General features: G+C 36.1%; 1 protein-coding gene across 1 annotated transcript in view; it reads right to left on the bottom strand.

Moving 5' to 3' along the window:
* Positions 1 to 14,398, bottom strand: part of GPC6 (glypican 6) — a 1,343,320-nt gene that overhangs the window by 996,315 nt on the left and 332,607 nt on the right. The window contains exon 2 of the mRNA XM_012647356.1: positions 4,448 to 4,606. Coding sequence (XP_012502810.1) covers positions 4,448 to 4,606 — 159 coding nt within the window. The remainder of the gene's footprint in view (positions 1 to 4,447; positions 4,607 to 14,398) is intronic.

The following is a 14,398-nucleotide window of genomic DNA, read 5'->3' as shown; positions in this document are numbered from 1 at the left end:
GCTTTGTGACATAAAAAGAATAAATAATATATCTTCATTTACTGAATAACATTTTTACAAAAACACCCATTCCCCTCTAATCAAGGGACAAATTCCAATTGAATTTGGAATGTTCCTACCTTTTTAAAAAATATGGGTGGATTCTTTACCCACCAATATCACTATTACCTTGTCAAAACAAATAAAAGCTTAGTTAGAATTTCAACCAGATATCAACTTCCTATAACATTACTATTTATAAATCTGATGTAAGTGTTAGGTTACAGTCTTGGTTTCCTCATTTTTGGTGGAAACTTGGCAGGTCATTCACTCTCTCTAGGCTCCGGGTTCCTTGGCAGCCGGACCATATTTAGGTGGGTAATATTCTTTTTTAAGAATTAAAAAACTCTTTCTCCTTTTTTCTGACGGTTATTTCCACTTTCTCTCTACAATAATTGGGACAGGACACGTAGGGGAGATAGAGAAATTTAGACAGTACTGACCACAAGATGCCAGCACATCCGCGAACTGGGAAGCCCTAGGGAGATTATGGGCTAGACAGAGGTGGCTGAGATCAGGACTGTAGGAGTGCTCAGCCTGGGACGCAATCCTGACCCTGCCACTTCGTATCTGGGTGACATCATACTGCAGTTTCCCCCTGATAAACAGGATTAAATCTGTGAAGGGCAGGGGATCAGGGCCAGGTGTTGCCTCATTACTATTACTACTATCTATTAATAAATATACTATTACTACTATCTAAATGTTTGGGTTTTTTCTCCATTTCCCAGGATCCTGACACATAAACCACTTACATGCATGACAGCAGTGGGGATTTAGACCCAAATGAAAACTGGACAAGTTGGACAATCACTAAACATGAAAATGCTAGGAAAATGAGTGGGTGCACAAAGATGACCCTCCTTCTGTCTGCATTTTTATATGATTTTGTTGATGGCTGCCTGGGGTGTCTGGCCAAGGTGAGAAGTCAGGGAGTAACGTTGTGATCATTCTTCCAGGTGTACTTGGCTAGAGCTTCATCCACAGTTTTAATCCCCGGGAGCAACAGAAAAGCTGGGCTTGGCCAAAGAGCATATTGAAACCATTCTTGTATAGTGCTAAGGGAATTTTTGTAGCAGCCAGGCCCCAGCCAAAAAAGTAAGGGGCTTTCAGGGGTATGTAATGAGAGCCAGAGGTAAAGATTTGGCCACAGAAAGGAGAAAAACACAAGCCAACAAACAAAAACCTGATCAGACCGTTGGAGAAGTACCAGTGTCAAAAATATAAACCTCTATTGTATAGACATTCATCATAGCATTTCAATTCTATGTTTAAACATTTTTAAGAAAATGTTTAAGAAAATCTATAAGAAAATTTTCTGCCAAAGAATTAAAATTTCTGCCATTGATATTATATACTTTTTTCAATTCCTTGCCTCTCAGTTACAAATATTAGGGCTTATGAGGTCATGGAGCAAAGCTTAGTGATTTAGAAAAGTTGGAACAATACATTCAGGTTTAACTTCCTACCATCCAATGAGTATTCATAATTTTATACAGTGATTCTTCTAAATAGTACCAAAAATATTAATAAAAAACAGGGAAAGTAGGACAATAAATATCAATAGAACAGGGTTTTATGTGAAGTGTATTGGAAATTTTAAAACAGAGTCACTACTGCCACAAAATGAAAAGTTAAATGGAATCAAAACATTTCTAATATAATAAGGAAAGTAACAACCAGAGACTAATTATTAACAGTGATTGAGTTTAGCCTCTTTGAATATAGTTTGGGCTGTATCACATATATCAGGTGCAATTTATATTGCTGGTGTACTTAATAAAAATAAGAAGGAAAGTCATCACCTTCTGATTTTAATTAAGCAGTGCTTTTTCATATAATAAAGAACATATAACCAACAAAGACATGCAAAATCAAAATGGCAGATCAAGACCTCTGAGAAATGGGAAGCAGAGGCAGAAGCTCAGAAGGGACAGTATGGATCAAGAGACTTCAGCAATAATGCAAAACAACCAACCAAATAGGAAGTTACTAAAAATAAACTCCAAGTCCTTCATAGCACCATTGGTTTTATGCGGAAAGATAAACTTAGAAGTTAACATTCCGTAACTGATCCTAGATAGTTCTTTTGTGCTCACACCAACTAATGATTCTCATCAATAAATGCCATGACGAAGTATTAAAAAAAAGAAAAAAATGGAAAACTACCCACATGAATGTACCATCATTCATGAAAGGTGACTTAGCAGAATCACCTTAGAGGCATAAGAACATAAATTAATTATACAATTGCATAACTGACCTTCATGCAGCTACCCAATGAAAGAACAGAAACTATGACAATGATTTTCAAGTTTTTATATCTTTATTATCATTATTTTGGGACTCAGCATTTCAAAAGCTGAACTCGCCAAAAGAAGAAAAAAAAAAAAAGTAGCTGAACTCACCAGAATCATATTTAGAAATTTTTATATCATATTTGAATCATATTTAGATATTTATATTAGGTAGCTGAAAGCTTCCTTGAAAAAAATCTTAATTTCTCTCCCATCCCAATCTAATGCAACTGCAATGAAATGTACTGTTTCTAAAGAATTCATCACCCCCCATGTCAGATCTAATCTTAGCAAAATCAATGTCCTGTCATACTGATTGACATCATACACTTAAGTACATTAGAACAATTTAAAACATACCTGTAAAAAGAGAGAAAGAAAGAGAGAGTGGTTTCTTTAATAAGATAAATGAGATCTGGGATTAAGAATTATAGACCTAAAGATATTAAAAGTTATTGATATGATAATACAAGATGTATCTGGCTCAGTCTTGTTGAGTATCTTTCCTTGTTTTAGAAAAAAATCAACTCCCCATAAAGGTACCTAACATTTAATATTTTTCTTAAAAAGAATATATATTATCTACCATGAATACTGCTCTGGAATTATTTCAACATCACTTTGGAGTATAGCAATATAAAGGCACTAGCATTGTTTTCCAAAGACATAGGTAAAAACCAGCAGCAGCTGATCACTCTCACCTGCTTTCTGTAAGAAACGACAAGATGTCTCAATTTGGCCTCAGTCTGAAGTGATAGACTGTAGTCCCTCAAACACAGAGCCCTTTCAGGGGCTCCTGAATGTCACTGGATTTGTAATCTGTCAATCAAGAGTAACCCCCCAAGCACTCCCTAGTTGCATTTAAGGAAACAACATTCACGGCATCACTGCTAAATAAGAATTTATTTTCATATATGTCCATGTAGAAAGTTATATACAAGGGAGAGGCAGAAAAAGAATGTGAAGATGCTGAAACATAGCTGCAGAAAAGATGAAGTCCCAATCATTTACATGGAAAATGTCACATCATCACGAGTACTAAAAAACACTAGGTGGACCTGTCTTTTATAACCTGGAGAACTGATTTAAAAGAACTGCTTTAAACTATTATAGCAGCAATGAAGTGGAACATTTTACCTACTGCACGGAAAAGAAAAAAAAAAAAGAAAAAGAAAAACTTAGGCAAGTCTTTTCTAAACTGGCTCTGTAAGTACTGACTGAAGAGGGTGAAGGAAATGAATAGCAGCTCTGTTACTCTAGGGCAACTTCGTATGACCAACAGGGCCCAAAGAAGGCTCACTACATTTTGTAAGTCTGGTTTATAAGAAATCATAATCATAATAAAGTACGTTAATTTCTTAGAGCACCAAAGATAACACATCATCTAAAAACATTAACTTTACTGTTATCATTATTGATACTGTTTTTAAAAAACCAGATTGCTTTTGAAGGTTTTTCTGAGGCTCTGATGAGAAAATTCAATACTAAAATCCTAGTAATAATTACTTTCTCTCTTTGGGCTTTCTAATACAAAAATGTTTATTTAACAAATAGAATATACAAATGAAGTTGATTGCTTATAATAAGGACATGAAAAGAGGGCCTACACCTCTTTTAAGAATGCACAACTGCAATGTAAAATGTGCTACATTATAACAATGACAAACTCTAAAATAAAGGAGTTCATATCACTGACACTTAAAACAAGCCTGTCCACTTAAAAGTGATGTTATATTCCAAACAATCTTAAATGACACTTAATTTTTTTAAAGAAAATCCCCATACAAAAACTAAAGACAAGCTATGGTGTGACAAAACCTGAACTAGAATCACTCTAATAATGAAAACTTGAGCTAAATCTTTAGAATAAATTTCACAGGCAAAGCACAAATGCTAAACAGTTCTTTGTTAACTCAAGTTCTTCCAAGATATTACTATAAAAATAACATACTGTCAAGAAAGCTCGTGCTTGTTTCCAAAAATAGACAATGCTATAAACGTTTAAGAGGAAAAGAAAAGCTCCCACTTAAAAAAATGCTTTTCATATAATACCAAGAATCTCACAGAAAAGTGTGCTTATAACAAAGTGAAGTGGAAACGATTTCACCTACCATCAAATTTCTTGTGCCTGGACACAAAAGTGGTGCGCACAAAATGGCTTGTCTCTTCCACAAGGTTTTCAAACTCGAGTTTGCTTTGTTGGCTCAACTTGTCTTCCATTTCTGTGGTGCAGCATGTGTATTCCTGAGGACAGATTCTTAGGTGTTCTCCTGAAATGAGAAGTTAAATGTCAGTACTGAATGCCAAGAAACTTTGGTAGATTTCAGAGATTTCGCTTCTCTAGCATTTCACTCAAATCCCGGGATACTTGTTCCATCTACTCCTCCAGCCATCCCCATGAACTGTGTCTGGGTCTCAGCACAACAGCGTACTTAACATTCCACACAGCTGGTAGCTGTAAGTTCAACCTGATATTTAGTCTCTGTTACCCATCATATAAGTGAAAGTGCATTAAAAAACATCAAAAGATCGTAACATTTTTGCCATTTTTATTTGAAATGTACCAAGTAACACCAGTTGACAAGAGACGTAATACAGTTATAAGTGTGCTTGTCGTTGGAAACCTCAAGTAAGGCAAAAGACATCTAGTCCCATCACCACAGTCTGTTAGGCAGCAAGGGCAAGATAAGATTGCAATAATCACATGTGTTCTCCTTCTGCTAGTTTGTCTCTGAGAATGCATCAGCTTTTCTCTAGGTCAAAGTGAGTGTTTTTAATGGCAGGTCTCATGTGCCATACACTCTGTCAGTTGACATTTCTTGTCAGACAGAAAACATTCTCCTGAAAGGAGGAAGTCACTGACAGGTTTAATTAATGCTTATGTTATATGGAAACATAGAATAAAAGGAATAAAAATCTTGTATTTAATTCAACAGATTTATCTCTTGATATACCAGGACACTTCTTTTGCCAGTTTTGCTTTCTTTAGTGCTATTTTCAAGTAGAAGCCAATCGTTTGCTTCATGAAATTAAAATGGTCTGTTATTGCATAAAATGTGAATTTCCAATTGATGCAGCTCAGTTAGTGTCAAAAATGTTTATCAGAGCCTGTGGAGGGAAGAATGAAAATCCACCCAATGTCTTGCTAAATAAAACCAACAAATTGCCCCTGCAATTAAAGTCACTGTAGGACATCGAAAACCAAATGAACAAAGTACTTGATGCTGTGATTAAATTCATTTACAATGTTTAATAGCACTTATAAAAGTATGCCCTGTGACCTTGTGCAAAATATGGGCTGTCTCAGGATTTCTCATGTAGTTTGATGCTTAAGCTTCTACTTAAAACAACAGCAGAACAAAAAAATGATTACAAGTGTGTATTAAAGTCAGATTATATATAATCCCTAGAACAAAAGGAGATCATAACATTTTATATTTTTTTAAAAGGAAAGGAAATGCATCAATCTTAAGAATGATGAACATTAAATTCAGGTCAATAATTCCCTCCTAGGAGAGAATGGGATTTGAGAGACATGATCAAATACCTTTTTCTATAATCTTTTATTTCTTAAGTTGTTTGATGGATATGTAGTGTTTATTTTATTGTCTTTCCTTTTTCTGTAGGACTAAAATATTTTTTAATAAAAACTTGAGACATATCACTAAAAAGTAATAGTCACTATCGTTTTGCTAAAGGCAGTGGGTAGAAATGAAGAAAGAAAAAACAAGCTGCCCTTGGCATTCAGAAGCCCACCTGGCACTCACATTCTCCTGTTCCACGGAAACAATCTCAGGGAACAACAACAAGATTACTCTGAGACTGTGATAAACTGAGACCAAACAAGGCCACTTCATAAGTTTGTCTAAGTACAGAAAACAAGGTCGCTATGTCATCCAAAAATTATCAAACACCTCCTCTCTTGGCCAACATGATGGACTGGTACTTGTGTACTATTTACAGATTTCTCCTCTCCCATCTTATTGGTAAGATTTATGGAGATATTTTATTACAGAATTGCCTTATTATAGAATTACCCTTGCTTTATGACAGCTTCCAATCCAGGGTGAACCCAGGCTTATTTGTACCCTCCCTCAAATCATCCACCCCAAACCTATATCCTATAATAGATTTTTTCTAAGATCTTTTTACTGAGACATGGTTTTCCATGGTGTATTTTTGATCCTGCAATGAGTGATAACCAAACTTGTTCAACTACAGGTAGGATTTTGATCATCTTTGACTTGAGAGCTTTGACAACACCAAAATGGGGGGCATAAAACAATGTGAATTGTAAAATTCTTCCCAAGGTGATTCTGACACTCATACTTCACTGGGAGGCATGGCTCTAGAGCTCAAGACACTGGAAAGGAATAAGTGTGACTTTTGCAAAAGCAAATGGTCCACAAATCACTAATTTTCTTTTTATAAAATATCAAGCCCAACTGATAAGGACTAAATAAAAATTCCACAAACAAAATCTCTAAGTTTTCTAATGACTTTTATATTGTCATTCATGATTTTCCTCGATAAAAAAATATTATAAAGGTTCTAATCATGTTTTCCTTTTTCACACCCATGGGTATTTAAAAAATAGAATATCCAGTGGTAGAGTTGCATTTTATGTAGAAACAGATGCTAAGAGCAGTGCATAAAGTGAAACTATTTCCTGAAGGAAACATACCAAATTCATCAGCAGCATAATAAGTACTGGGTTTTGTGAATATCGCCCAGATAGTAGGTGACTTTATCAGTTCCTTTAATTCTACTTTGGTTAATGTTTTTCTGTGGCTCTAAGTTAATTCTTGCATTTCTTTCTTAGGATTGTAGTGGAAGCCCTCCCTACTTCACTGCCTGGCTATTTGAATAATGCTTTTCATTTTCAATCACCTTCAGAAAGTTTGCGCAGCAAATATTGGCTGATTCTAGCTTAGTTGTATCCACGGTCTAGGGCACATAACTACCACATGAATCAGTGCCATTGATTTAAATCATTTCCCTATCCTGCCACTTTCTCTCTCCATGCTTGCCTGTCTCTTCTCTGTCTCCTCACCTCTGTAGTTTTCTCCCTGCCAGGGACCCATATAAAGGAGGAGAAATGAGTTGAATTCTTAAGAACACTTCCAGTTCTATGAACAACCTAATAATGCATTAAATTAGTAAGGCAGCCTCTTACATATGCCTCCATGAGCCTACACCTACACACGCACACACACACACCCTACACAAAATAATTTTGGTTTCAAGTTGTCCCACTTTATGTCTCTCATATTTTATGTCACATAAAATACGGATTTTCTTAAAGTGATTAGAGATTATAATGCTTCTCATCAGATCCAATTTCATGAATATGAATCCATCGGCTTTCTTCCACAAATATCCCAAATACAACTATTTCCCTCAGGACATAAAATGTGTATTTTCTTTTGGTTAGTTTTTCACCAAAAGTCCCATGTTTTCTGTTACAAGCTCGATTTGAATGATTCGGAAGCAGAATGCAGCCATGACCTATTATACTAAATCTTGAGATTTCTTTGAAATGTTATTTGTGTGTAATAGAATAGGAAATGGAGCACAGGGAAACAAAAAATACAGTAGAGGGATTTAAACGTTGGTTTATAACAGGTTAGAGAAAGGAACATTGTACAAAGTTGTTAATACTAAATATCCCTTCAATGTGGCTACTGATATGTGATTTTTGACCTCTAATGACTACATAAAAAGACTTCGGACTCTTGTTTTCCAAATAAATAAGCCTAATATAGAAGAATTAGAGATTAGAAGAATTTGGATTTGAAGAATTAGAAGAACTAGAAGAATTTGGATTTGAACCTGCGTCTTGCCCTTCCCAGAAGTTTCTAGCCACTTACTACTTAGAAGGAAAACAAATATCTAGACACCAAGATTACCCTGTCAGCTTAACAGTGAATCAGGTCTACGGCCACTTCAGCTTTGTTCATCTAAACACAGACAGGGGCAGTGGTTCATTACGTTTCCACAGAGGCTGGGTGTTCCTTAAGTTGCAGGTGGCCTCACACCCAAGGAATGCAGACTACCTTTCATTCTGCAGATTATCATCACTTACTCTTCCTTCACTTGATATGAAAGTGCTATTCACTTTTTAAAATTGTCATTGTTTGTTTTTTACTTTATTATTTGAGATTTTTTTAAATAACACATTAATCATACCTCTGCTATTTTATTTTTTTAAATTTTTAAACATTAAGTGTTTTTTAATTTTTTTTTATTTCAGCATATTATGGGGGTACAAATGTTTAGGTTATGTATATTGCCCTTGCTCCACCCAAATCATAGTTTCAAGTGTGTCCATCACCCAGATGGCGTGCACTGCACCCATTAGGTGTGTATATACCCATCCCCTTCTTCCTACTCCCATCTGCCCAACCCCTGATGAATGTTATTACTATATATGCACTTAAGTGTTGATCAGTTAATACCAATTTGATGGTGAGCACATGTGGTACTTGTTCTTCCATTCTTGGGAAACCTAAGGCATGAAACTATAAGAATTCCAGAAGAAAATGTTGGAAAAACTCTTATGGACATTGGCCTAGGCAAAGAATCTATGAAGAAGACCCCAAAGGCAATCACAGCAACAACCAAAATAAATAAACTGGACCTGATCAAATTAAAAAGCTTCTGAACAGCCAAGGAAACTGTCATGAGAGCAAACAGACAACCTACAGAATGGGAGAAAATACTCGCATGTTACACACCCGATAAAGGGCTGATAACTAGAATCTATATAGAACTCAGGAAAATCAGCAAGAAAAAATCAAACAACCCTGTCAAAAAGTGGGCAAAGGACATGAACAGAAACTTTTCAAAAGAAGACAGATTAATGGCTAACAAACATATGAAAAAATGGTTAACATCTCTAATCATCAGGGAAATGCAAATCAAAATCACATGAGATATCACTTATCCCCAGTGAGAATGGCCTTTATCAAAAAGTCCCAAAACAATAAATGTTGCCATGGATGCGGAGAGTTAGGAACACTCATACACTGCTGGTGGGACTGCAAACTAGTACAACCTCAGTGGAAAGCAATATGGAGATACCTCAAAGAGGTACAAGTAGAACTACCATTTGATCCAGCAATCCCATTACTGAGCATCTACCCAAAAGAACAAAATACATTCTATAAAAAAGACATCTGCACTGCAATGTTTATAGCAGCATAATTCACAATTTCAAAGATGTGGAAAGAACCCAAGTGCCCATTAACACATGAGTGGATTAATAAAATGTGGTATATGTATACCATGGAGTTCTATTCAGCCACAAAAAACAATGGTGATCCAGCACCTTTTGTCTTATCCTGGATAGAGCTGGAATACATTTTACTAAGTGAAGTATACCTCTGCTATTTTAAGTTCTTTATTTTAATTTAATCTTTCTAATGTGATAAGTCAGTAACAAATTAATATGGGTATCAAAATCAGACGTTTAATGATTTGATCTTAGCACTCAGTAGCTATGTGATGTTACAGCAGTTGCTTAACCTCTCAATTTTTCACCTATATAAATGGAAATAATGATAACAGGTTAGGGAATAATGCATGGAAAAGGTATAGCCCAGTGCCTAGAAAATGTTCACTAAAGTAGATATTTTAATTTTATAAACTAAAATATGAAATACATGTAAGTACTGATTGAAAAGTATTAAGTTATGAGATAATGATGACAAATGTTATCATTTTGCTATTTTTTTGCTATTAAAAAATTCTAATGGATAAGCAAAAGAAAAAAAGTTCTACATTTGCAAACATAGAAAATGACTTGATAAAAAGAAATAGATTTCTTCAAAAAACATATACTTGTATCTCATCATTACTGGTATTGATAACTATTTATTTGATGTCAACAAAGAACAATTCATTGCACATTTATGCTATCTTAATTCTTCCCAAAATTTTTGGGAATACATACAAACAAATTGTAGTAGACACAAGAAAGTTTTCACCATTTTCAAAATTTTGCCAGATATCAATGTTAAATTAACAAGAATTATCGATCCATTTGAAGGTATGTAACGTCTTCATATTATGGCAAAGAAGCAGAAAGGTTTAGCAGGATCAAGTAATTGATAGTTGCATCATATGTTTTAAAGTCTAAGCTATGGTAACAGCAAACTTGTGTGAAAAAGGAAGAAAACATCCACAGGTGTTGGGAGCCATGTTGGTATCTTCAGCAAACTTTCACATCACAAAGTCTGAGTAGGTGTGATTCATTATTATCACTCATTCTGAAAAGCCTGCTGGTTAAACAGTTACTCCTAGTGTGGAATATGTTGGATATGCTTAGGACAAAAATGACAAATTGATAAAATGAAAATGTTGATGTCTAATTGTGTAATACTACCTTGAGTTATTTACTTTAAAAGGTTTCAGTATAAACATTGGGATGCATGTGTGTGTGTATAAACTTTAATCTGTACCTTTAGAGGCAGTTAGTATCTGGAGTACCCCAAAGAGGAATTCATAATCTTGGGGTGTCTACAGTAAGCTTTCAAACACTATTATCTAAATCAATGCCAGGATTTTTCATTGCCATAAGAGAGGTTAGAAATAAATGCTCATAGATGAAATGAGTATTGTTCAAAACGTGGGGTTGGCAACATTATTTACAATAACCAAAAGGTGAAAATAACCAAAATGTCTACCCATAGGTGAATGGAGAAGCAAATTGTGCTACATACATAAAAGAGAATATTATTCGGCCTAATAAAATAATGAAACACTGACACATGTTACAGCGTGGACATTATGCTAAGCAAAATAATCCAGTCACGAAAAAACAAATACTACAAGATTCCACTTATATGAGATACCTAGAGTAGTCAAATTCAGGGGGACAAAAAGTAGAACGGTGGCTAACAAGGGCTGGGGGGAGAGGGAGTGGGGAGTTACTGTTTAATGATGATACAATTTAAGTTTGGAAAAATGAAAAAGTTCCAGAGATGGATAATGGTGATGATTATACAATACGAATATACTTGATGCCATTAAACTATATATCGTAAAATGGCAAAAATGGCAATTTTCTGTTATGTATACTTTACCACAACAAAAAAAAAAGTTTAAAAAATGGAGTTGGCCAAAAAAGATTTATAGTCTCTCCTCTCACTGCATGAACGAAGCCGAGAATTGTGCAAGCCTAGCAACCTCATTCCTTGACCTAAGATGCTAGTTTTGTGTTCCCACACCACCCAGGGAGAACTCTGCTCACTGACATCACCAGAACCTGGAAGAATCCTGATGTTGGAAGATCACTGTGTCAACCTTGGAGTAACTAAATCTTTCATGCAGAGTGCTTGTTAGAGTGTGAGGGAGAGAACACTGTGATGTTCCTAACATACAGGCCCGGGGAACGTGACTGGCTTGGAGCCTGCTAGCAAGTAGATGTCTGAATGTGTGGTTGCATTTACTCTGAGCCTCACTTTCTTTTTAACATGTTACTAGACAGGAAGGTTGTGGGAGAACTAAAGCATTGATGTGCAGCTTCTCTCTCCCGGTAACCGAGGCCACAGATATTCACCAAAAGAACCCGATGATTTTGAAGGGTCAGAGAGGCTTAGGAAAATTTGCTCTGCTTGGGTTTAACTTTCTTTTTCCCTAAGATAGGCATCTACGAACCATGGTGTCTGGGTAAAATCCAATCTATCACCTGTTTTTCTAGAACCTGTGAGCAATAGCTAGGGGAAAAAAAAAAATCAAAGGAATACTTTGTGCTATATGAAAGGTTTATGAAAATCAAATTTAAGTGTCCATAAAGTTTTATCAGAACACAGCCATGCCCATTCGTTTATGAATTGTATATGACTGCTTTGGTATCAGAACACCAGAGTAGTCATGGCAGAGACCATGTGGCTTGGCTGCTTGAAAAATTTATTTTCTGAAATCATACATAACAGCTACTTTGCTATATGAAGAAACCAGCTCTAATCCTTCCTGTCCTAACTTCTCCAAATAGCAAGAACATGAAACATTTCTCAGCTAAAATACTTTCTGACACTTACAAGTATTTGATATAATAATGGAATTATTCTAAACTTGTAACTTATGAAGGAAGAGAAAGTGCTGTTCTTTAAAAGTTTCCCAAACTCCCTTCTCAAGTTGCTTTAGTTGCTTCATAGTATGTCTGATGCACAATTAGATACAGCATTGAGTTCAGCTGGAGAGGAGCTAGACACCTCCAGGCCCACTAATAATAGAGAATATCAGGGTAAGACACCATAAGTGCAGCAAATGTGAACCTGAAACTATGATAACTGTATCTTTATTCATCAAATGTTTATTGGAAACCTTCTATGGGCAAATCATTATGATAGGTTCATGTCTAGCAAGATCAGACACAGGGCCATCGAACTGGGATTACACAAGTTGATGCTTTCTTAGAGCACCCGAAGTAAATGCTGGTGAATTCCCTGGGTCTCTGCATTTTTGCAGAGCTCCTCATGTGCTCTAAAGTACATAAGAGAAACTGCAGATGTGAAAAAAGGGAGTTCTACCGGGAAGTTGCAGAATGAGCTTGGGGGTCACATAATCAGACCATAAATTGTCATCTGTTTCCCAAGAAAGAAGAGATGGGGCAAGTTCCTCTCTCTACATGCCTCTTTCAACTATATGTTGCTCTCTACAATGTATTTTCCCAAATGCCTGCCCAGGTGTTCATTCTCCCTCCAAGATGCTGAGGTGACAGCAGAAATGGGATTCTGCCAGATCCCACCCCCTCCAGGGATGACCCTGGGTCTGAAAACCGCCAGGAATAGACTTGGTGAGCGGCGTGGTGGGAAAGAGCAGGAGACAGGAGGATATCGTTAGCTGCACGAGCCAGCCTCCACAGGTCCGCTGTCACAGGCTGTCTGTCCCCTCAGGTGACAATCAGGGACCTTGGGATGCACATCCCAAACAAACAAACAGAGAAATGAAATACTCAGAATGTGTCACATTTCACAGACTACAGTCATCCACAATCTTGGCTTTTACAGAGCTTTTAGCAGGGGAAGGGAAATTACTACCTTTGCCAGCCCTAGCAGGTAGGTAGAAAATCAAAAAACTAAAACATGGAAAGAAGAGATCTCACAAAACAGCCTCAATTTCTAAATTTCCAAATTCCATTTGATCAGAGTGCAATATTTATTTCACAAGTGGCCCTCTCAGAGTGAGCAGTCTTTGTCAAAGTTCTCTCATCTTCCAGCTACTGAAATCCCCACAGTCAATTAACATGTCTAATAGCAAGCTACCGCGTCTCCCCATCATTTGATATGCCTCCTCAAATAACCATTCGGCTTGTTCATCTGTGCCTAGGAAGCTGACTAGATAGAGCAAAGAATCTAAGGAAACAGGTGTAGGGAAGTAAAATATTCTAGAACGAGTTAACTTTTAGCTAGAATTTCTGATAGCTAAGAAAATTTAAATTGCAACTAATACACCTGGACTGTTTTCAGTCTCATAAAGTTACTATACAAGCTAATCAAGAGTGGCAGAACACAGGGAAGCAGCATTTTAAAAACTTTATGTTGCAGTTCATTTCCTTAAAGTTCAAATTCCCCAAACCTGCAAATAAGCACTTTTTCAACATTTTTCAGTGTAAAGAGTTCTCATAAATGATCCATTCATATCTTTAAGGGCTGCTCTTGTTTAGTGAAGTTGTTCAGCACCATAATCAGAAATGTTCAAACTTTTGCACAAGTTTTAGGAAATTCAATAACATTCTAATTCAGGGAATTTTGAACAACCTATATTATTGTCATCCTTTGATGATGTCAATTTTCCGATAAAGACTTTAAAGGCTAATTCTTGTAGTTCTAAAACTTTCACTCTGCATGTTGCAAAAATAACCTCTTTAAATGGAACCAATAAGTTAATTGTTTGAGTAAGTTCCGACACTTGTGCAGAGAGAATTTCAAACATGCTACTCTAGATGATACAGAAGAACATCCATAGTTCTGGTGTTTCTGGTCTTTACCATTTGGTGGACTTTCCTATTTCAGAGAAGCTGACTGTTTGGGGATGGGGATGAGTATAGAAGAAGA

This window comes from Propithecus coquereli, unplaced genomic scaffold, assembly GCF_000956105.1.
Source record: "Propithecus coquereli isolate 6110/MARCELLA unplaced genomic scaffold, Pcoq_1.0 Scaffold262, whole genome shotgun sequence".
Classification (NCBI taxonomy): Eukaryota; Metazoa; Chordata; class Mammalia; order Primates; family Indriidae; genus Propithecus; species Propithecus coquereli.
The sequence above is the reverse complement of the archived record's forward strand: the minus strand, read 5'-3'. Positions and strand labels throughout refer to the sequence as shown.